Raw genomic sequence first — 23,914 nt, 5'->3', positions numbered from 1 at the left:
GCGAGAGGCGGCAGTGCCATCTTAATTAAAGAAAATTTGTACCATTATCAAGAATTCCAATATGAGGAACAGGAAATTCAGGCAGTAGCTGTGAAGGTCAAAACTACAAAATACGAATTTTCGGTAGTAGCTATATATAGTCCCCCAAGGCATTCAATTTCAAAAGAATATTATGTGAACTTCCTCGAGAAAATTGGACATAGATTTATTATTGGAGGTGACTTTAACGCGAAAAATACCTTTTGGGGCTCCAGATTGACTACTACAAAAGGTAGAGAACTCTTAAGTGCCATTAAAGATTTAAAATGCGATGTAATAAGTACAGGTAAGCCTACCTACTGGCCTACAGATACGATGAAAATACCAGACCTAATTGACTTTTTTATTTATAAAAACATATCAACAAAATATCTAGACATTGATGAAATGTTCGACATGAATTCAGATCATTCTCCTATTCTCTTAACGCTAAGTGACACAATCATATATAAAGAAACCTATCCTGGTCTTGTAAACAAAAATACAGACTGGGACAGCTTCAAAATGGATTTGACTAACAATATTAACTTAAATGTGCCGCTTAAAAACTCGGAACAACTGAACGAAGAAGTAAGAAAATTTGTATTAGATATTCAGCTGGCTGCTTGGAATAATACACCAAAGCTTAGGAAAAAGCCCCAAGGAGTGGTTGCTTATCCCAAAAATATCCTTGAACTCATCATTGAAAAGAGAAGGCAAAGAAAAAAGTGGCATCATTCAAGATCTCCACTTGATAAAAGGTTGCTGAATTACTTGACTAAGGCACTAAAGAAACAAATCAAAAACTTTAATGATTCGTCAACCTACAGTTATCTCCAAAGCCTCACGAGTGAAAGGAGTACCGAATATTCACTTTGGAAAGCAACTAGGAATTTAAAAAGACCATGTATGCATATTCCTCCAATTAAAGAAGAAAATGGAATGTGGGCAAGAAATAGTGAGCAAAAAGCTAAAAGATTTGCAGAACATCTCGAAAAAATATTTCAACCAAACGAAGGAGAGCACATTGATTTTTCTACGATGGAAACAAATCAAGAAAACTCTCCCATTAAACTAGTAACGCCAAAGGAAATACTCAGTATGATTAATAAACTGAACTTAAAAAAAACTCCAGGATATGATCTTATTATAAAAAAAAAATAATAATAATAAAATAGTCATTTATTTAGGCAACTTGAACCCATTTGGACATACATAAAAGTAAATACAAATACAAATGTACAATTGTTAAAAATAATAATAATAAAAAGAAAATAATAAAGTATACAATAATAAAATTTAAATTAAATTAAAATTAAAGATTGCCCCCAAATAGGAGGTTCGTACTTTATTTACGGTTATTGTCACGATGTACGGCAAGCCAGTACTTCAGTATGGGATTCTCAGGGCACTCAGAGCATACCCTGAGGACCTCGTTTTGAGAATCGCGGATGCGGGACCAAAATGCCGCAACACGAGATCTAACAACCGCGAAATAATCGGGCACTCTGGCGTCAGCAAACATGCCCGACGCACTGCAGTATTTAGGCAGTTTCATCAGAATGCGGTATGCGTTATTATACTGCACTCTGATGCTGCTACGTGCACTTTTCGTGGCGTTGAACCAAAGCTGACACGTGTAGAAGCATCGACAATATGCTCTAAACAGCGTCAGCTTCGCCTCAGGACTGCACCGTGCAAACCGACGTGCGAGCATATTACACCGAACAGCCAGAGCCCTCCTTTCGCGTTCTATATCGCGGTTATCACGCAAGTCCTCAGTTTATTACTACAGAAATCCTGCGAAACCTTCCAAAAAAAGGAATCGTAAAATTAACGACGCTGATTAATGCAGCATTTAGAATTAAGCACGTCCCTGATTTGTGGAAAGTTGCAGAAGTAATTATGATTGCCAAACCAGGCAAACCACCAAATGAGGTTACATCATACAGACCAATTTCTCTGCTACCAATTATCTCAAAACTTTTTGAGAAGCTACTGCTCAGCAGATTGAAACCTATATTAGATGAGAAAAATCTGATTCCTGACCATCAGTTTGGATTCAGGGAAAAGCACTCGACAATCGATCAAGTACACAGAATAACAAATATAATTGAAAGAACACTAGAAGAAAAGAAAGTCTGTTCAACCGTATTTCTTGATGTAGCACAAGCCTTTGATAAAGTCTGGCATGAAGGTCTTGTTCAGAAACTTAAAGTATTACTTCCTCAACCATTTGCAAACATATTAGAATCATATATATCTGATAGAGTATTTCGAGTGAGGCAAGAGGAAGCTTACTCCAAACTCAAGGTGATCAAAGCTGGAGTACCTCAAGGAAGCGTTCTGGGACCTGTCCTTTATCTCCTGTACACGTGTGATCTTCCACAACCCGATCACAATACCATCGCTACTTTTGCCGATGATACTGCTATCATAGCTGTGGGTAATACTCACCAGGAGGCATCGGGAAAAGTTCAAATAGCTCTAAATGAACTACATAAATGGACGAAAAAATGGAGAATAAGACTTAACGATTCCAAGTCTGCCCATATTGATTTTACTAATAAAATACCAAAATATTATCCCATTTATATTGACCAACAAAAGATACCCTATGCTAACACGGCAAAATATCTTGGAATGACTCTTGACAGTAAGCTACGCTGGAAAGCACATGTCAAGAAGAAAAAAGAAGAGCTAGAGTTACGGTACAAAAAATTGTACTGGCTCATAGGCAGAAACTCATCACTGTCAACTAAAAATAAGATACTATTATACAAACAAGTCCTAATGCCAGTGTGGACTTATGGTATCCAGTTGTGGGGCTGTACCAGAAAGACCAATTTACTAATAATTCAGCGATTCCAAAATAAAGTGCTTAGGGGTATCGTCAATGCACCCTGGTACGTCAGGAATGTAGACATTCATCGCGATCTCCAAATGGGCTTCGTGGACACAGCTATTAGCAAACACGCTAAATCCCACGAACGTAGGCTCCATGAACATGTTAACGTCGAGGCTATCCAGCTCCTCGACAACACAGACCTAATACGTAGACTTAAGAGGACTAAGCCTTTTGAGCTAGTGTAGTTATAGTGAAAGTGTAGTGCTAGTGCAAATCAAAGATCACACGAACAAAGTGAAAGCATAGTGCTAGTGCAATTTAAAGAACACAAGAACAAAGTGTCTTCCAATAAGGTATCTTAACTATAAACTAAGCTAAGTCAATGGACAGATTCTTAGGTATAAGTACGTTTATAAGTTTAGGTTAATATAATATTGCTTATTAGCCTCTTTCATAGGCTAGATTGTAATTGTAGTAAAGTACTGGTGACAGTGCTTTACGACAAAAAAAAAAAAAAAAAAAAAAAATTTTTTCCGAAACTATAGGAGCTATACTATTGAAACTTGGTAAGTAGATGTATTCTGTGAACCGCATTAAGATTTTTACACGAAAATAGAAAAAAAACGATAAATTTTGGGGTTCCCCATACTTAGAACTGAAACTCAAAAAAATTTTTTTCATTAAACCCATACGTGTGGAATATCTATGGATAGGTCTTTAAAAATGATATTGAGATTTCTAATATCATTATTTTCTAAAATGAATAGTTTGCGCGAGAGACGATTCCAAAGTGGTAAAATGTGTCCCCACCCCCTGTAACTTCAAAATTTTGATTTATCGTGCAAAATTTCGATAAAATACGATTGTACTACGCAACCCTCAGTGCGCGAGTCTGATTCGCACTTGGCCGGTTTTTTGGAAGTCGGTTAATGAGGGAATCCCTTTTTTATCACGGCTCTTGGTTTAAGTTGTCCTCCATGAAATAAACACCTTTTTAAACAATTTCAGGTTTCAATCGTGAAACATTGAGCAAAGACGTCTCGTACGAGTAGATTTAAATGTCGATCGCAAAATGGCACACTTTTGAAAATTCAAATTTTAGTTAGTTTTTCGAAAATAGTAGACTTGTCATACATCGAAGGCTTATGGTAATGACTAATGAGTTTTGCGCGTATACCATTTATGCATCTACATGTTTTTCCATAAAAACTTTGGTTAAAAATACTCATTTACTTCATATTTGTTCCTGAAAGATAATTTTCTGAATTTTCCCAGATTTGCACAAATATGAAGTAAATGAGTATTTTTGACAAAGTTTTATGGAAAAACATGTAGATACATAAATGTTATGCGTGCGAAACTCATTACCATAAGCCTTCCATGTATGATTAGTCTACTATTTTCGAAAAACTAACTAAAATTTGAATTTTCACGGCCGTGTCTATCAAATCACCTTAAGTATGTAATACCCTTGTCCATTGTGTATTATATACTTGATTAAACTGTAGTTATGTGCTCGATAGGGAATGGTAAATAATAAGAACAACGTTCATTTCGTTACCACAAACATTTTATTTACGAAAACGGGTGACGGGTGTTGTGTGCAAAAAGTAGAGAATAAAATAAAAATTACAACCGAGGTTTGTAAAAAAAATGTTAGGTGCTTATTTACAGCACTTGGCAGTGATGGCATGAGATTCACTTATTTACAAAGAGAGTTACAGAATGAGACCTTTGTATTTTGAGTCCGTTGAGCGAAATTCGGTTATCCTTGTTATACTGAGGTGGTTTCGACTCTTACCGATTAAGTTTGTACCGTTATCAGTAATAGTTGTACGAGAACATCCCCAACGGATTATAAATCGGTTGAGGCAACTCTTATACGATATTTACTTAATTAACATTACCTAATAAACTGGCTAGTTGTATTTAATTATGTTAATTGTGACAGTAATGTTTAGGAACACTGAATAGATCGACTGGCTAGTGAGTGGTGGCTGGTAACCAGTTTACCAAGCGCGGATTCCGTAGGGGTAGGCACCGTAGGCGGCGGCTACGCCAAGGGGAGCACCAGCGTAGGCCAGGGGAGCGCCGGCGTAAGCGAGGGGTGCACCGAGATAACCGGCGCGGGCGTTAACAAGGTTCTGGTTGATGTTGCGGTTGGTTTCAGCGACCTGGATGAATTAAAATATCGTTATAGTAGGTAGTAATTTTAGGCCCACCTGTTGAGAAACTATGCTGAGATCATTGATCGTTCTATTTAAGCTCAGAGTCACTCAGTGGGTGATGTAAAGAGCTATACTTGGAATTTCTTTACGTGATCAAATCAGAAATAAGGAGATCCGTAAAATGGCCACGAGTAACTGACATAGCTCAACGGATTGCGAAGCTGAAGTGGCAATGGGCAGGGCACATAGTTCGTACAACCGATAGAGTTTGGGGTCCCAAGGTGCTAGAATGGTGACATCGCTCGCACCGTAAAGTGCAGCGTTGGAAGACCCTCATAAGGTGAACAGACGACAGCAAATGTGCCGCACGGAGCCGCTAGATTCAGGCAGCACCTTAGACAAGACCTTGAGGTCTGCCTTAATGTTGTATTAGATAGTAGCTTCGGAAGTGTGGGCTTGACCTTCTCCAATGAATTGGACGATGTTTTGTGCCATGACAGTCGCGGTGATATCGACGACTGTCGCGTTGGTATTTGTATGAGTCAATGTTTACCTGACGGACTGCCTCAGCGTTGTACTGGATGGCGGCTTCGGCTGCGCGGGCCTGGCCTTCTCCGATGGCGCGGGCGGTGTCTTGCGCCGCGACATTCGCGTCGATGATGGCCGCCTGGACGTCGCCAGCGTTGGCGCCGTATGCCAGGGGAGCTAAGATGGCGCTAGCCGAAGCATAGCCGAGGAGGGCAACGAAAGCGATCTGTTGAGAGAGTAATTGTTAAAATAATTAAAAAAGTAATTTAAAAAGTTTACAAAAACATCTTGTTCAGCCTGCACATAAAAGCGCATCAAATCTACCATTTTAATTTTTTTGAGAATTTCAAAAAATCTTTAGCCAGTGTCACTCGGGTTGATATATGTGTAAGGCATTTAGAAGTTATAGTGGAATAAAGAAATTCACATATAGTCCGCGACAGATCGGGATGGCAATCGGCGCATGAAGCAGGGGGACGACCCGCACACCCGCAACGCACCAAGTTAGCGCGGGGGCTGTACGGGTGTGGGGCGTTTCATCCTCGATTGTCATCTCGACCTGTCGCATACCTACTGTACATATATACAAATACGTTATAATATGAACCCTGAAAATATTACACAAAGAGAATTACGCAAATTTTTTGACATTGAATAAGATTTGATAATGTTATAAAGTTAGGAAGTAACGGATTGTTTATGAGTCCATACAGGCTAGCTACAGAACAATTTCAATTTCTAAGCCTTTATTAATTCCTTACTAGTTGATGCCCGCGAGTTCGTCCGCGTGGATTTAGATTTTTAAAATCCCGTGGGAACTCATATTTTCCTGAATAAAAAGTAGCCTATGTATGCCCAGGATGCAAGCTATCTCTATACCAAATTTCGTCAAAATCGGTTGAACGGTTGAGCCGTGAAAAGCTAGCAGACAGACAAACACACTTTCGCATTTATAATATTAGTATTAGGATAGATTAAGCTCTTTGCATTTCAAAATCGCGTTTCAAAAATTAGGCTATTTTTCTTTGATGATCCCGTGTAATTTTCTATCACAATAATTGCAGGATGTTTATTTTCACGATTGAATTTCCCGCGTTCGAAAAATTAGGTTTTTGTTATGTCAAGATAAGTTAAATGATGCCTTACCAGGAATCTCATCGTGAACTTCTTTGTCAGACTACTCGAGAGCTACTGTACATTTCTGGTGCTGCAGAGGTCTTTTATACGTATAGTGTGTACATTGAAAGTCTACGTAATCATTGCTACGATGAAGTACTTACCTGTTTTGTTTGTGGCATTTAAAAAATGTAGACGCGATCCGTATTGGGATATTGTTATCAATGACATTATACATCAGGCATGTTACGTGCTCGGCAGAAAAGTTATAGCTTATTGGTTAAGATGTCGGCCTGCAATTCGGGAGGTCGGGGGTTCGATCCCGGGCATGCACTTCTGAATTGCGCAGTTGTGTGCGTTTTAAGCAATTAAATATCACTTGCTGTGCGACTTAAGCAATACGGTATTTGACAACTAGTCAAATCAGTAAACTTTTTATCAAACGTCAAAACGCGCATTTAGTATGCAATTTTCTATGAGATACTGGAATGTGACGTCACATCATAATGAAGTACTTTTTTAGTTTAATCGATAATTTAAAATGGTTATTACACTTAAAACTAACAGAGGACGTGGATTTTACGTATTTTGGGAGAGCCTTTATTTAATAATCACTGAGAAATAATTTATTTTTGATGTAGTCAAATACCCAGTTAAATATCACTTGCTTTAACTGTGAAGGAAAACATCGTGAGGAAACCTGAATGCCTGAGAGTTCTTCATAAGGCCCGATATCCACCTAAGCGGAGAGGAGAGGAGAGGAGATGCGTTTAACCGACCAATCAGATTAAAAATAGATGAAGTGAAAAAGTTATCACGTTATTTTTAAAAAATCGGATTGGTTTACTGTACCATCTCCTCTCCGCTCCGCTTAGGTGGATACCGGGCCTAATGGTCAAAGGTGTGTGAAGTTTGCCAATCCGCACTGAGCCAGCATGGTTGACTATAGTCTAAGCCCTTCTCGTTCTAAGGGGATACCCGTGCTGGTAGGCAGTGGGCTGGGAATGGGTTGATCATGATGATGATTATGTTACGTTCATATTATATGGCATATGGTAAGCTTTTTTTAAAAAAATAATAGTAGCCAAGTTCCTGACTAATATTCCCCTTTCCCCTCCAATTAAGCGTAAAGCTTGTGCTAGGAGTAGGTTACGACAATAGTGCAACGGGTGGGATTTGAACTTGCGACCTTTCGGTTTTCAGTCCGCTCCTTTAACCGTTGAGCTATCGATGCTATAGCTAGCTCATCATCATCATTCAACCAATAGACGTCCACTGCTGGACATAGGTTTCTTGTAGGGACTTCCACACGCCACGGTCTTGCGCCGCCTGGATGCAGCGGCTCCCTGCGACTCGTCTGATGTCGTCCGTCCACCTAGTGGGGAGTCTTCCAACACTGCGTCTTCCGGTGCGAGGTCGCCCTTCCAGCACCTTGGGACCCCAACGTCTATCGGTTGTACGAACTATGTGCCCTGCCCATTGCCACTTCAGCTTCGCGTGGATTTAGGTTTTTAAAAATCCCGAGGGGGTTCTTTGATTTTCCGAGATAAAAAGTAGCCTATGTCACTCTCCAGGACATCAACTATACCCATGCAAAAAATCACGTCGATCCGTTGTTCCGTTGCGACGTGATTGAAGGAAAAACCAACAACCTAATAAACCAACACACCGACAAATAAACACATTTTCGCATTTATAATATGGGTAGGGATAATAAAATTATAGTATAATGTCTGTTTTCATCATACACTTTATTTTTAAGATTGAAGACATTCATTTTTGGGGTTCCGTACCTCAAAAGGAAAAACGGAATCTTTATAGGATCACTTTGTTGTCTGTCTGTCTACAGGGTACTTCCCGTTGACCTAGAATCATGAAATTTGGCAGATAGGTAGGTCTTATAGCAGACATTAGGGGAACAATCTGAAAACCATGAATCACCGTGGTCACATCACAAATACATAAATAATTAAAAAGTATTTTGAACAAATAATAAGTATTCTCAACTTATTAAGTAAGATTACTATATCAAGTGGGGTATCATGTGAAACTACACTAACTGTACATTCTAAAACAGATTTTTATTTATTTTTATGCATAGTTTTTGATTTTACGTGCAAAATGACGATAAAATACGACTATAGTACGGAACCATCGGTGCGCGAGCCTGACTCGTTCAGCCAATTTCTCGTTTCTATTGCTGCTTACGTGAAATACTTCGGTGAGTTGTACCTACATATTTAGGTTTGTAAAATTAACAAATAAAATCTATTAAAAAGTAGGCATTGAAGTTTGTAACATAGGCTCGTAAAAAAGCACTTGATATTTTGTTGACATTTGCGACAGTGTTGCATTCAGGAGAACTTTTTTTATTCCATTACAAGTTAGCCCGTGATTGCGATCTCCCCTGGTGATAAGTGATGATGCAGTCTAAAGTGGAAGCGGGCTAACTGGGGGGGGGGGTCAAGTCACTGCGATGACCAACACGCCTACCCAGCGTGGTCATTATGGGCATATTCTCCCCATGAGTAGCGATAATAATATCATACTATATGCTAATATAGTAGAAAGTTTCAAATTTTACGATTATGTATATTTTAGGAGTTAGGTATGCAGAAGGACATCTTACGTAAAACTGCCATTTTGGCGGTCATATTTTCGTAAACGATAGTTTTTTAGGGTTTCGTAAACAATGGGTAAAACGGGATTACTAAGACTAAGACTACCTAGACGACGACCTATTACTAAGACTCCGCTGTCCGTTCGTCTGTCACCAGGCTGTATCTCATGAACCGTGACTGTTATATAGTTGAAATTTTCACAGATGATGTATTTCTGTTGCCGCTATAACAAAAAATACTGAAAAAAACCGGCCAAGTACGAGGCAGGCTCGCGCAACGAGAGTTCCGTACTACAGTAGTAATTTTTCGACTTTTTGCATGATAATTCAAAAACTTTGATTCATAAAAATAAATAAAAATCTGTTTTAGAATGCACAGGTGAAGACCTTTCATATGATACCCCGCTTGATATAGTTATCTTAATTTGAAAATAGAAAATACTAATTATTAGTTCATGACCACAATTTAACTTTTTTTGTGTGATGTATCCACAAATTCACGATTTTCAGATTTTTCCCATAATGTATGCTATAAGACCTACCTACCTACCATATTTCATGATTCTAGGTCAACGGGAAGTACCCTGTAGGTTTCTTGACAGATCGTCAGACAGACCATCAGGGCGTTGAGGCGCCACACTGCTGTGAAATTCAGTATTGGATGCCACACAGGTACTGCAAACAAAACGAGGTGAAGGTGGCGGTGGTCGCATTTATAATATTAGTAGGTATAGAAGTGACACTACATAAGTATCTACATTGCCACCCATGCGAAGCCGGGGCGGGTCGCTAGTAGGTAATTTTAACATTAATTTAATGATAAATAACGATACATTGAAAATAGAAGAGACTACAACATTTTTGGGGATAACCTTAGATGCGAAGCTTCAATGGGGCACCCATATATCAACTCTTGCTAGCAAATTGAGCTCTGCCGCTTACGCTGTTAGAAAGATTCGGCAGTTAACTGACGTGGAAACCGCAAAGATAGTATATTTTGCTTACTTCCATAGTATTATGTCTTATGGAATCTTAATATGGGGTAAAGCGGCAGATATTGGGAGAATTTTTGTATTACAAAAAAGGGCAATACGCGCAATTTATAACTTAAGACCACGCGAGTCCCTTCGAGAGAAATTTAAGGAAATAGATATCCTTACTGTAGCCTATCAATATATTTATAATAACATAATTTTTGTAAGACAAAATATTCTTAGTTACAAGAGAATTGGTGATCTACACAATAGGCTAACTAGAAACAAAGACAAGCTTGCAGCTCCTACCTTCCGCCTCAGGAAAGTCCAAAAGTCATTTGTGGGTATGGGTATTACCTTTTATAATAAAATCCCGCAAACTATTTTGGACTTACCTTTGCACAAGTTTAAAAAATCTATTAAAAATATGCTCCTGAAAAAAGCATATTGAAGATAATTGAAGATTATCTAAATGATAAAAGAGCGTGGATTTGACCTGCAGCTCGTTCCAGCAACGCACAAGACTGCAAATACAATTTTATACATGGCATAATATTGTACCTATATCAAATATTTGAAAAGAGCAACCGCCGAGTTTCTTGCTGGTTCTTCTCGGAAGGAAAGGCATTCCGAACCAGTGGTAGATGCATTCGACTATTCGTAAGTGCTTGTAAAAGTTTATACGAATAAAAAAGATTTTTATTTTATTTTTATTTTAATAAAATCACTTCGCTGGTATGGGGTTTCGGGAGTGTGCCATTTTATACAATCTTAGAGGATAGGTACACGCAGATATTATGTAATGCATAATATTCCCCATCACTGCTGCTCCCACTGCTACACCTGTAATAGCTGTCTGTGCTACGGCGTCCGCTAACAATAAACCTGCTGTTATAACAGGGAAGAAGAGTTTCGTTTTGTTACTGGACATCTGCTTTTTGAATTCGGCTAATGATTGTTTTACCCATTTCTCGTATCCCTTCTTCGGTACGAAAACCTGTCCTTTTTTATTTTTACGATTTTTATGTCTTCCTTTGGCATTAACTCTATCCTGAAAAGTGTCATCATTTTTATTTATGACGTCGCGAAGGACCGACATAAATTCTTCATATGGTTTAATAGAATTTAGATTCATTACTTTCGTATTTTTTTCTATTTGTCTACAATTGGCATCAACTCTGTCTTCAAAAGTGTCACCATTTTTATTAATGACGTCACGAATAAGTTCATCATATGGTTTCATAGAATTTAGATTCATTACTTTCGTATTTTTTTCTATTTGTCTACAATTGGCATCAACCCTCTCTTCAAAATTGTCGCCATTTTTATTAATGACGTCACGAGGCAGAGAAGTAAGTTCATCATAATGTGGTTTCATATAATCTGGATTCATCTTATATTCATAGATCTCATTCCCATGTTTGTCATGTAGACAATGTGTGGGGTCAAGGGTGTGTGGGGTGGCTTGCCAGGTGATTTGTACCATATTAATTGTAAAGGCTGTAAAATCCATGCATATTATAAAAAAACTGGCCAAGTGCGAGTCAGGCTCGCGCACCGAGAGTTCCATACTACAGTCGTATTTTTTCGACATTTTGCAAGATAATTCAAAAACTATGATGCATAAAAATAACTAAAAATCTGTTTTCGAATGCACAGATGCAGACCTTTCATATGATACCCAACTTGATGTAGTTATCTTACTTCGAAAATTGAAAATACTAATTATTAGTTCATGACCACAATTTAATTTTTTTGTGTAATGTTACCACAAATTCACAGTTTTCAGATTTTTCCCCGAAAGTCTGCTATAAGACCTACCTACCTGCCAAATTTCATGATTCTAGGTCATCGGGAAGTACCCTGTAGGTTTCTTGACAGACAGACAGACAGACAACAAAGTGATGCTATAAGGGTTCCGTTTTTCCTTTTGAGGTACGGAACCCTAAAATTTATGATTTAATTCATGAACTTACCAGTTATTAATAAATTCATTTTTAATAATTGATTTAGTTTAAAAAAAAACTAAAGTTATGTATTCTGATTTTCACCCAGCCTGCTAGAATAGGAAGTAGGAACAATAATAATCACTGAATATTTATAGATTCTACTTTTTGCGAGTAATAATTAAATTCTGTTTTTTTAATCGAACACTGGAAAAGTTAAATGCTTGATTGTTTCAATAGTCACTAACCTAATGTTTTGTAAAATTGATTAAATCCAAATTCATTTAGGACTTGCAATTTTGGCGTGATAGTTTGATAAGTATTAAAAATGCAAATGAATATGTCCTATATTATTATACTTGATTACATAGGTTAATGTAAATAGCAATTACTACCACGATTAATATGATTAATTGGGTTGTTTATCGATATTGCATTGGATTGGATGTATCTGGTTCGAAATATCGATAATCCAAATCATCATAAGAATTGTGGTACGTACCCGCTATTTACATTACCACGAAATAAGCCTAAACTCATTATACTTAATTAATCTGTAGATGTATAGGGAATAGTAAATAATTAAAACAACGTTAATTTCGTTACTACATATATTTTATTTACAAAAAACGGGCGACGGATGGTGTGTATAAAAAAGTAGAAAACAGAATATAAATTACAACCGTACTTTGTAAAAAAAATGTTATGTTTATTTACAGCACTTTGGCAGTGATGGCATGAGATTCACTTATTTACAAAGAGAGTTACAGAATGAGACCTTTGTATGTTGAGTCCGTTGAGCAAAGTTCGGTTATCCTTGTTATACTGAGGTGGTTTCGACTCTTACCGATAAAGTTTGTTACGTTATCAGTAACAGTCATACGAGGGCATCCCCAACGGATGATAAATCGGTTGAGGCAACTCTCATACGTTATTTACAAAAAAATTAACATTACCAAATAAACTGACTAGTTGTATTGAATCATGTTAATTTTTAACACCACTAAATAGACGAAGTATTTAGTGGTGGTAATTTTAGCAACACTAAATAGATCGACTAGTTAGTGAGTGGTGGTTGGTAACCGGTTTACCAAGCGCGGATTCCGTAGGGGTAGGCACCGTAGGCAGCGGCTACGCCAAGGGGAGCACCAGCGTAGGCCAGGGGAGCGCCGGCGTAGGCGAGGGGAGCACCGGCATAGCCAGCAGATAAAGCAGCGCGGGCACCAGCCAGGTTTCCGTCGATGGCGGCAGCTTGGGATTGCGCAGCGGCGACAAGGTTTTGGGAAGCGGCAACGTTGCCCCAGTAAACGTTCTCGTGGATGTTGCGGTTGGTTTCAGCGACCTGAACGGATAAAAATATTATACTATTAATATTTTAAAGACAAAACATGCGAGATTGTTCTTGACAAAGATCATGGCACTCAGTTATAAAGAAAAAATAATGGCGCAAAGAAAGACAGAGTGTTTTTTTTACTATCGTATTTTTCGCAAATCTGCAAGATGGTTGTTTTGACTGTAGAATGGTTATCTTGACTGTAAAATGGGATGGGAAATGTCGAGTTGCAATTGTAATGTTGATTTTGTATTTGAGATCAACATTTATCTGATGGACTGCCTCAGTGTTGTATTGAATGGCAGCTTCGGCAGGGCGAATTGGCTCTTCTCCAATATTGCCGACGAAGTCTTGCGCTGCTACTGTCGCGATTAAAATTTACCTGACGAACTACATGAGGCATTGTTGTATTGCATAGTGACTTCTGGAACGCGGATCTGGTCTTCTCCGACGGCGCGGACGTTTGTCGCAGCGATTGTCGCGGTGATATTACGACTGTCGCGTCGTGATCTTTACATGTGTCAAATATTTACCTGTCGGACTGCCTCAGTGTTGTATTGGATGGCGGCTTCGGCAGCGCGGGCCTGGCCTTCTCCGATGGCGCGGACGGTGTCTGTGGCCGCGACATTCGCGTTGATGTGGGCCGCCTGGACGTCGCCAGCGTTAGCGCCGTATACTAGGGGGGCCAAGATGGCGCTAGCCGAAGCATAGCCGAGGAGGGCAACGAAAGCGATCTGTTGAAAGTAAATTTAGCTATACTTTCTGTTGCTTGATTGATTTGACAGTAGTACTAAAAATAAGAAAGGAAGGATTGGTTGAGGGGTTTTATGTTATGTGCGTTGCAATTAAATATCATTTGCTTTAACGGTGACACATCGTAAGGAAACCTGCATGTTTGAGAGTTCTCCATAATGTTCTAAAAGGTGTACGAAGTCTGCCAATCCGCATTTAGCATGGTAGACTATGGCTAACCTTTTTCACTCTGAGAGACCCGGTGAGTCTGCGATGGATTGATGATGATGATGATGATGATAATGATAATAAGTCACTCAATCAATTAGCCTGTTTGCGTCCACTGTTGGACATAGACCTTCCCGAGAGCGCGCCACCACACACGGTCCTCCGCCTTCCTTAACCACCAACTTCCCGCTACCTTCTTAAGGTTGTCAGTCCACCGGGGTTATTAAGTATTAGCATAATATTGTGTTTCTATTTTAAAGATGCCTTAACGCTTAATCCTTCCGCTTAAATATATAAATCAGGATGTTATCACCGGTGCTGAAACTTCATTGAATCTACTGAATAGTAATCTAATCAATAATAGCTTGATAATACCATATGCTTTATTTAAATAGAGGGATATGATCGATTGTATTTCAAGTAGGCAATTTTGTTCATATTTGGAAATTTAATTAGTTGATGAGGTATTTATCCAAATTATGTACTTATGCATTCGTTTAGCGGTTATTTAGAATAGCGAGGAGATATATTTATGTAAACTATACTAAAGTAAATGAAATGGCAAACGGGCTAGTTTTTCGGCAATCAATTTCTAGATAAAACACTGTTATTGGCGAATTGTGGTCACTAGTATGCAACACGAACAGATGTCAAAATTATCATTTTTATATTTATTTTCGGGCTATCAGACAATTTTAATTTCGTAGAAGTAGTAGAAAAACGTAAAATATTCACACTAATAGCTAAAAGAGCTGTAAAGGGCCATGGCGACTTTTGGCAGCGACATAGATCTACTTAGTAGCGATACAGTCGCATGGTCGTCCATCGACTGTATCGCATCGCTAGTCCGTGTACAAACACATGTAATTACGAGTACTGACAAAATGCATCGCTGTCAAAAATCGCCGTGGGAGATGGCTTTAAGCCTGCGCCCCAGATAAGAGCGGGTGCGTCCCGCGGGGCGGCTAGCGTGTAGAACAAACTCTTCATATTTACGAGAAATTGTGAGGAAGACGCATGGACGTGTTCTAATCGAGAGCGGGTGCCGAGCGGCATGGGATGTATGGCATCGCACCCGCAAAACGCACCCGCTCCTAACTGGGCCGCGGGATAAGAGGACTGGACTTGAAACACTCGTTTCTTGACACTTATCAACATGAAAATTGCAAGAGCGAAATGTATGTTCATGACATTGGCAACATTGAGGTTCGTGAACTTTAAGTTTATATAACTAGTTAAAGTATATTAAAATGTATAGTTCACAGCAAGATTTACAGCAACTTTTATAGCCCGTTTATGACGACGCCGTTTTCATGGGCACTCTAATTGCGTCCATATACAGTCAGGATAATTATTATGACGGGTTTTTAATATGATTGCTATTATATTTAATATAAAATTATGCGCTCGGTCGGTTTTATATATTTTTATGAAATTCATACTATATATTCGTATCGTATGTTATTGAAGTCATACACATAATGGTTTGAATACACATGCGTAAACTTTATAAACTTATTTACTTTCTTTTTACATTTTTATGGATTTCTAGATGATGCTCGCGACTTCGTCAAGGTGGATTTAGGTTTTTTAAAATCCCACGGGAATTTTGATTTTCCGGGATATAAAGTAGCTTATGTTCCGAGATTCAAAATATCTCTTTAGTACAAACTTTCGCCAAAATCGGTTATACGGACAGGCCGTGAAAATGTGACAGACAGACACACTTCTGCATTTATAACTTTAAGGATGAATATGAAATAGAATAGAATTATCGATTATTAATGATTGACTAGCTTATGCCCGCGACTTCGTCCGCGTAGACTACACAAATTTCAAACCCCTAATTAACCCCTTAGGGGTTGAATTTTCAAAAATCCTTTCTTAGTGGATGTCTACGTCATGATAGCTATTTACATGCCCAGCCCGATCCGTCCGGTAGTTTTAGCTGTGCGTTGATTGATCAGTCAGTCAGTTAGCTTTGCCTTTTGTATATATAGACTTGTTTATCCCCGCGACTTCGTCCGCGTGGACTATACAAATTTCAAACCCCAAATTTACCCCCTTAGGGATTGAATTTTCTAAAACCCTTTCTTAACGGATGTCTACGTCCATAATAGCTATTTACATGCCAAATGTCATCCCGATCCGTCCATTAGTTTGAGCTGTGCGTTGATAGATCAGTCACTCAGTTATTCAGTTAGTCTATAACCCATTGGTATCTACTCTATTTATATTATTTGGTTTGTTTATATATTTAGATTATGAAGGCATAATAAAGATATGACTCGTACATATCTGCAACGACCCTTAGAATGAGTAATATCATAATATATGACCTTGTATACATATACATATTGTATACAGCGATATTCGGTCACAACCTTATGAAATAGTCCACAATTGGCATGCCCATATCCATTTCAAACACGCGACGGTTCCTGAATACATATGAGTTGCATTACATGACTGGTTTTTACCCTTGACTTCGCGTGAACATACCTATATTCTTCATCATCATAATCATCATGATCAACCCTCGCCAGCGCGGGGCTCATCCCAGAAAGAGGGATTGTCATAGTCCACGGTTCCACCACGCTAGCCAAGTGTGGATTGATAGACTTCACACACTTTTGAGAACATTATAGAGAACTCTCGGGCATGCGGGTTTCCTCACGATGTTTTCCTTCACCGTTAAAGCAAGTGATATTTAGTTGTTTAAAATGCACATAACTCCGAAAAGTTCTATCTGTCGGTTACCTTTCACGGCTTATCAACTTGACAGATTTTGACGTTTGGTATATAGATGCTTACTTCCCGTCCCAGGGTCCACATTATAGGCCCTCTCTATAACGCAGACCCTCCACTAAGAAACGATTTTTAGAAATTCTACTCAAGTGAAACTACGGCAGGTCAACTAAGAGTTTGAACTATTTTTACCTATTTGAAAGCATTTGGTTTTTGCAAGCAATTTGTTTTTAGGGTTCCGTACCTCAAAAGGAAAAACGGAACCCTTATAGGATCACTTTGTTGTCTGTCTGTCTGTCTGTCTGTCTGTCTGTCCGTCTGTCTGTCAAGAAACCTACAGGGTACTTCCCGTTGACCTAGAATCATGAAATTTGGCAGGTAGGTAGATCTTATAGCTGACATTTGGGGAAAAATCTGAAAACCGTGAATTTAGGGTTAGATCACACAAAAAAAATTAAATTGTGGTCATGAACTAATAATTAGTATTTTCAACTTTCGAAGTGAGTGACTATATCAAGTGGGGTATCATATGAAAGGTCTTCATCTGTACATTCTAAAACAGATTTTTATTTATTTTTATGCATCATAGTTTTTGAATTATCGTGCAAAATGTCGAAAAAATACGACTGTAGTACGGAACCCTCATTGCGCGAGCCGGAACTCGCACTTGGCCGGTTTTTTTTTTGCTATCTTATTTTGTACCACGTACGCCCTATTACTAAACCTTTTTATGAAATTATCAAGTACAAATTGACTTTATTATGTGCGTAATATTTTTAATTTGGCGTGAAATTGACACGTTTACGTTTCATTTTTTGAGAATTATGGTGTTTAACGAATATATTCAGAATGCGTTCAACAAATAGTTTAAGCAATCATCATTTCTAAACGGCATTTTTTTACTGTCTAGTTTTGTCAACTTTATAATTTACTAGCTTTAGCCCGCCACTTCGTCCGCGTGGACTACACGGATTTCAAACCCTTATTTTACCTCTTTAGGGGTTGAATTTTCAAAAATCCTTAGCGGATGTCTGCGTCATATAGCTATCTGCATGCCAAATTTCAGCCCGATCCGTCCAGTAGTTTGAGCTGTGCATTGATAGATCGGTCGGTCAGCTTTTCTTTTTATATATTTAGACTAGCTTACGACTTCGTCCGCGTGGACTGCACAAGATTCAAACCCCTATTTCACCCCTTCAGGGGTAGAATTTTTAAAAATCCTTTCTTAGCGGTTGGCTTCTTCAAAACTACCTGACTATTCATAAGCACTTTTAAAAAGTTTACATGAATAAAAAAACATTCTATTCTGTTCTATTCTAATAGCTATCTGTATGCCAAATTTCAGCCCGATCCGTCCAGCAGTTTGAGATGTGCGTTGATAGATCAGTCGGTCAGCTTTTCCTTTTATATATTTAGATATCGAATGTAGGTATATGTATGTAATTCGTACATCTACATTTTATTCTTTGACTGCAACCTTGACCACCAATAGCAAATATGCAAAACGCGTAAGTGAGCGTAAACTAAACCAGTTTGATAAGATCTCTCGAGCTATCCCAGTCACGACTTTTTAGCATTTATTTCCTTCATGATAAAGATGATTTTCGATTAGCATTACTGTTTTATATGAAGTTAATGAATACAAGAAGGTCCTTTATAAATGGTTGGTATGTTACATATTACAATTCAGGTATTACAAAATGAAGGCTCTTTACCGTTTTATTTTTACTGTAAATAGAGTAAACTTTTTTCGTTGAACCAGATTCTTAGACCATAAAAAAGAAAAAAAGATGTCTAGGAATGTAACATAATGAGCCTCAATAGCTCAATAGCTCAACCGGTAAAGGAGTGGACTGAAAAACGAAAGGTCGACGGTTCAAACCCCGCCCGTTGCACAAGTCATTTAACATGGCTAATATTCGTATTTTTAAAAAAAATGTATCTGTAAGAAAAGTCGTTACTATGTTAAAGAATAAAGTATTGTGAAATTGATGGATAATCTTCTTAATATATATGTAAAACGAAAAGGTGACTGACTGACTGACTGATCTATGAACGCACAACTCAAACTACTTTACGGATGATTTTTACGGATTCAAAAATTAGAGATCCGTAAATTGTAATAAGCTACCCGGGCGAAGCCGGAGTGGGACGCTAGTTACTTAACAAATTACGTAAATTATCGAAAAAATTATCATTGAAATAAATTACCAGCCATATTTTTCAAGCTCCCTTAACACCTTTGTTAGGAAGAAGAACCAAAACACTGAAAATTTCATGACTACAAAAAGTAATGATTATAAATAAGACTACAAAAATTTGGTTCTTTTTCTGTAATGATCCCGTGTCATTCTTATTCTTATCACATTAACAATAATTAAGTTATTTTCTTTACTAGATTGAAGTTGACGCATATGAAAAATTAGGTTCTTTATCTGTAAGGATTTCGTGTAATTTCTTATCGCAATAATTAGGTTATTTTCTTATCTAGATTGAATTTACCGCACACGAAAAATTAGGTTCTTTTTCTGTAATGATCCCGTGTCATTTCTTATCACAATAATAATTAAGGTATTTTCTTTTCAAGATTCAATTTCCAGCGTATGAAAAATTTGATTCTTTTTATGTGAAGATCTCGTTTCTAAAATTTTCAATAATTAAGTTATTTTATAATAGGTATAGATATATATTGAAATTCCCGCGTATGAAAAATTTGGTTCTTTTTAATTATGTCAAGATCGCGCTTCCCGTGTTATTAATATTTTTAAATTGTTATCTGATAAGATAAATGATGCCTTACCAGGAATCTCATCGTGAACTTCTTTGTCAGACTACTCGAGAGCTACTGTACATTTCTGGTGCTGCAGAGGTCTTTTATACGTGTCGTGTGTACGTTGAAAGTGCCCGTAATCATTGCTACGATAAAGCACTTACCTGTTTTTGTTTGTGGCATTTAAAAAATATAGAGGCGATCCGTATTGTTGTTGTTGTCAAGTTGTACAAGTGACAGATGATATTGTCAGGGCCTTTTTAATTTCTTTTAATTGGCTCTCGAAGGATTGTTTTTAATTTTTTCGGACTGGTTGGCTTTTTTTTGTAATTTATCTGTATTGAAATTTTAATCGTAATATTTATATTATTTTGTGATTTTTTTTGGTCTTTTTAACTCAGTTTGGTCAAGTAGTTAATATGCTATGAATTAGTTGAGTTTTCGGAGTTATGCTATATCTATAAATATATAAAAGGAAAAGGTGACTGACTGACTGACTGACTGACTGACTGACTGACTGAATGACTGACTGACTGACTGATCTATCAACGCACAGCTCAAACTACTGGACGGATCGGGCTGAAATTTGGCATGCAGATAGCTATTATGACGTAGGCATTCGCTAAGAAAGGATGTTTGAAAATTCAACCCCTAAGGGGGTGAAATTGGGGTTTGAAATTTGTGTAGTCCACGCGGACGAAGTCGCGAGCATAAGCTAGTAGATTATAATATAGTGAACCGGGAGGAACTTTATAATAATTACACTACACAGAAAGCAGTGATGAAAAAAACAGATGGGTGTAAATTGTAAAGAAAAAATTATGGGGAAAAAAATATGCCTAATATTCTATATTATGTTTGTGATTGAATATTTCATTAACCATTTCTATTAGTTTTCTAACTCTATGTATTCTGGTGATAATGTAGCAGAGATCAGCTAGGCGGAGCAGGAAGCCCTGGCTCTGAGGTTTCAAACGAAAAACAATGTATCTCAGCATACCACGTGACATTTAAGGTGCCCGCATCGCCCGGCCGCCTGTCACACCGGGACGAACTCTTAAGGCTACCGCCCACTAGCCGAGAGATCGCAATAATTCGCTACCTGTATGTTACTAAGTAAGTAATTAAATATCACTTGCTTTGACGGTGAAGGAAAACATCGTGAGGAAAGGTTTCCTCACGATGCAGGTGCATGCTTGAGAGTTCTCCATAATTTTCTCAAAGGTGTGTGAAGTCTACCAATCCGCACATGGCCAGCGTGGTAGACTATGGCCAAAACCCCTCTCACTCTGAGAGGAGACCCGTGCTCTATAGTGAGCCGGCGATGGGTTGATCATGATGATGAGGATGTTACTAAATGTAAAAAGCTTTGATAGCCTAGTGGTTAGGATATACGCCTTTTAAACAGAGGTCGAGGATTCGATCCCGGGCACGCACCTCTAACTTTTCGGAGTTATGTGCGTTTAAGGTAATTAAATATTGAATCGGGAGGAACTTTATAATAATTACTCTTTTGTTAAAACTCTACAACAAGGGATTTTGAGAAATCCTAGAACGTAATCCTGAAAACTGCTAAATCCACGCGAACTAAGTCAAAGAAATCAGCTAGTCTATGCTAATATTAGCTACAAAGAGGTAAAGTTAGGATTTATGGGGTGATCTCCGGAAATAATGATAGGATTCTGAAAATTCTTTCACTGATAGATAGATAGCTACATTATCCCCGAGTGAGTACCTACAGTGCGACAAGTCTATCTTGGCGTGTGGCGAAAATCGGAACTAATGTTGTCAAGTGTCCCCTTTGTTCTTGTTTGAATATTCTAAGCCTATTTGTTCTCCAACAGCGCCCCCCTGACAATGTCACTCAAGTGCCAAGAGAGCCTTGTCGCACTGTATAGGCTATGAATAGGGATGATGGCTACTAGTGAAATCAGCGACTTTTTATCAAACGTCAAAACGCTTGCTTAGTAAGGGAGCTTGTATGAAATACACAGATGTGACGTCATAAACGATTGAAGTAATTTGAAGTACTTTTTTAGTTGAATCGATATTTTCAAATGTTTAGTAAACTTAAAACTAACAGCTGACGTGGATTTTACGAATTTTGGAAGACCCTCCTATTTAATAGTTCCTAAGAAATAATTTATTTTTGACATATAGTCATCATTCCAATTAAATCGCGCCGACGAAGTTGCGGAAAAAAATCTAGTCTAAATATATAAAAAGGAAAGGTGACTGACTGACTGACTGACTGATCTATCAACGCACAGCTCAAACTACTGGACGGATCGGGATGAAATTTGGTATTCAGATAGCTATTATGACGTAGGCATTCGCTAAGAAAGGGTTTTTGAAAATTCAATCCCTAAGGGGGTCATATAGGGGTTTGCGCGGACGAAGTCGCGAGCATAAGCCAGTTATGTATAAAACAAAAGACCTACACTTCAATGTTAGAATCATAATAATTCATAGAAAAACATACAAAACCTCTAAAACATATATGATCATATCGTATACCGTGTAACCTAATAACATTAATAAAATATGAACATAGTAAACGCATATAAAACTTAATGCTTGTCTATCTGTCCGCTACCGATTCGTTCGGGTATCGTTTATACTGTTGAGTTGAAACTTTATACAGTTGTTCTTAGCACTTGCGTGAATGTACCATTAAAGTAGAATAGGTAACGCGCGATCGTTCAGACAAAAAAATGTTTTGCAATCAGCTATTCTATACGAATATTATAAAGAGCTAAAATTTGTGTGTTTGTATGTAGGGAGTAATCTCTGAAAGTAATGTTCCGATTCTAAAAGTTCTTTCACTGATGTAGCTATTTATCAGTGAAAGAATTTTCACTGATAAATAGCTAAATCATCAATAAAGAATTTTGCCCCGAGCGCTAAGTATACATTAAATCACGTGGACAAAGTCGCGGGTAAAAGCTAGTCACTACCTATATTATAAATGCGAAAATGTATTTTTGTTGGTTTGTCCTTCAATCACGTCCCAACGGAGCAACGGATCGACGTGATTTTTACATGTTTACAGTTTAAGGCTGAGATCTATAGAGCGCACTTTGACTTTGCTCAGACTTAAGATTGAGTTCGACGAGACAGATTCATGTGAGAGATATAGCTCTGTCTCGTTTTAACTCTGTCTTAAGTCTAAGTTAAGTCAGAGTGCGCTCTATAGATCTCACCCAAAGACCTGGAGAGTGACATAGACTAATTTTTATCTCGGAAAATGTAAGTGTTCCCTCGGAATTTAAAAATAAGACCAAAAGAAGAAATCCACGCGAACGTAGTTGCGGGCGGTTGCTAGGCGTATATAAATTACAACTTGTGTTTTTGTAAAACATGTAGGTACGAGACATATAAGGTACAAGTTGAGCATGAAATAGAATCATTAATCAGATACACTTAAGCTTTTATTGTCTACACTAATATTATAAAGAGGAAAACTTTGTTTGTTTGTTTGTTTGTTTGTTTGTTTGTTTGTACTGAATAGGCTCAAAAACTACTGGACCGATTTTAAAAATTCTTTCACCATTCGAAAGCTACATTATCCACGAGTAACATAGGCTATATTTTATTTTGGAAAAAAATAGGGTTCCGTAAGATATTTGGGTTTTTCGGACACAAGGTGTAAAAAATCAACCAGAAAAGTTACTTATTTTGCGTACGCTGCCTAAACTATAAAAGATAGAACCATAAAATGTTCTAATTAATTGTAGATCTTATAAATATCTACAAAAAAGTCCGCGACACACTATACCCATCTATGTCGAGTGAGGCACAGCAACCATTTTTTTATTTAAAAATCTTGAATTTTTTTTGGACTACATTTAAACGCGTTTATTTTACTCATGCTATTAATCCTTA

General features: G+C 37.8%; 3 protein-coding genes and 1 long non-coding RNA gene across 7 annotated transcripts in view; 1 reads left to right on the top strand and 3 right to left on the bottom strand.

Moving 5' to 3' along the window:
- Window positions 1–23,914, top strand: part of Rbcn-3B (WD repeat-containing protein Rbcn-3B) — a 170,873-nt gene that overhangs the window by 62,693 nt on the left and 84,266 nt on the right. The window lies entirely within an intron of this gene.
- Window positions 4,419–6,819, bottom strand: LOC117994762 (cuticle protein 1-like). The gene is made up of 3 exons (XM_034982722.2): window positions 6,709–6,819; window positions 5,588–5,788; window positions 4,419–5,040 (listed from the first exon to the last, which is right to left on the bottom strand). The coding sequence occupies exons 1-3, from the start codon at window positions 6,718–6,720 to the stop codon at window positions 4,876–4,878; spliced, it is 378 nt and encodes a 125-aa protein (XP_034838613.1). The 5' UTR covers window positions 6,721–6,819; the 3' UTR covers window positions 4,419–4,875.
- Window positions 10,455–23,914, bottom strand: part of LOC138404331 (uncharacterized) — a 265,328-nt gene continuing 251,868 nt past the window's right edge. Inside the window, exon 2 of the long non-coding RNA XR_011238333.1 lies at window positions 10,455–10,870. This is a non-coding gene — a long non-coding RNA (uncharacterized lncRNA). The remainder of the gene's footprint in view (window positions 10,871–23,914) is intronic.
- Window positions 12,816–20,164, bottom strand: LOC117994761 (cuticle protein 1-like). Its single transcript, XM_034982721.2, has 3 exons — window positions 20,060–20,164; window positions 14,085–14,285; window positions 12,816–13,560 (listed from the first exon to the last, which is right to left on the bottom strand). Exons 1-3 carry the CDS (start codon window positions 20,069–20,071, stop codon window positions 13,306–13,308), a joined length of 468 nt encoding a protein of 155 aa, XP_034838612.1. The 5' UTR covers window positions 20,072–20,164; the 3' UTR covers window positions 12,816–13,305.

The sequence above is a fragment of the Maniola hyperantus genome, chromosome 27 (assembly GCF_902806685.2).
Source record: "Maniola hyperantus chromosome 27, iAphHyp1.2, whole genome shotgun sequence".
In the NCBI taxonomy this organism is placed as follows: Eukaryota; Metazoa; Arthropoda; class Insecta; order Lepidoptera; family Nymphalidae; genus Maniola; species Maniola hyperantus.
This window is presented reverse-complemented; position numbering and strand designations above follow the sequence as displayed.

Bases quoted from the DNA above. Each gene is read 5' to 3' on its own strand.
- LOC117994762 (XM_034982722.2), bottom strand. The intron at 5,041-5,587 runs GTAAACATTGAC...TAATTCATCCAG, and splicing joins ACGCTGAGGCAGTCCGTCAG to GTCGCTGAAACCAACCGCAA.
- LOC117994761 (XM_034982721.2), bottom strand. The intron at 13,561-14,084 runs GTAAATATTTGA...TTATCCGTTCAG, and splicing joins ACACTGAGGCAGTCCGACAG to GTCGCTGAAACCAACCGCAA.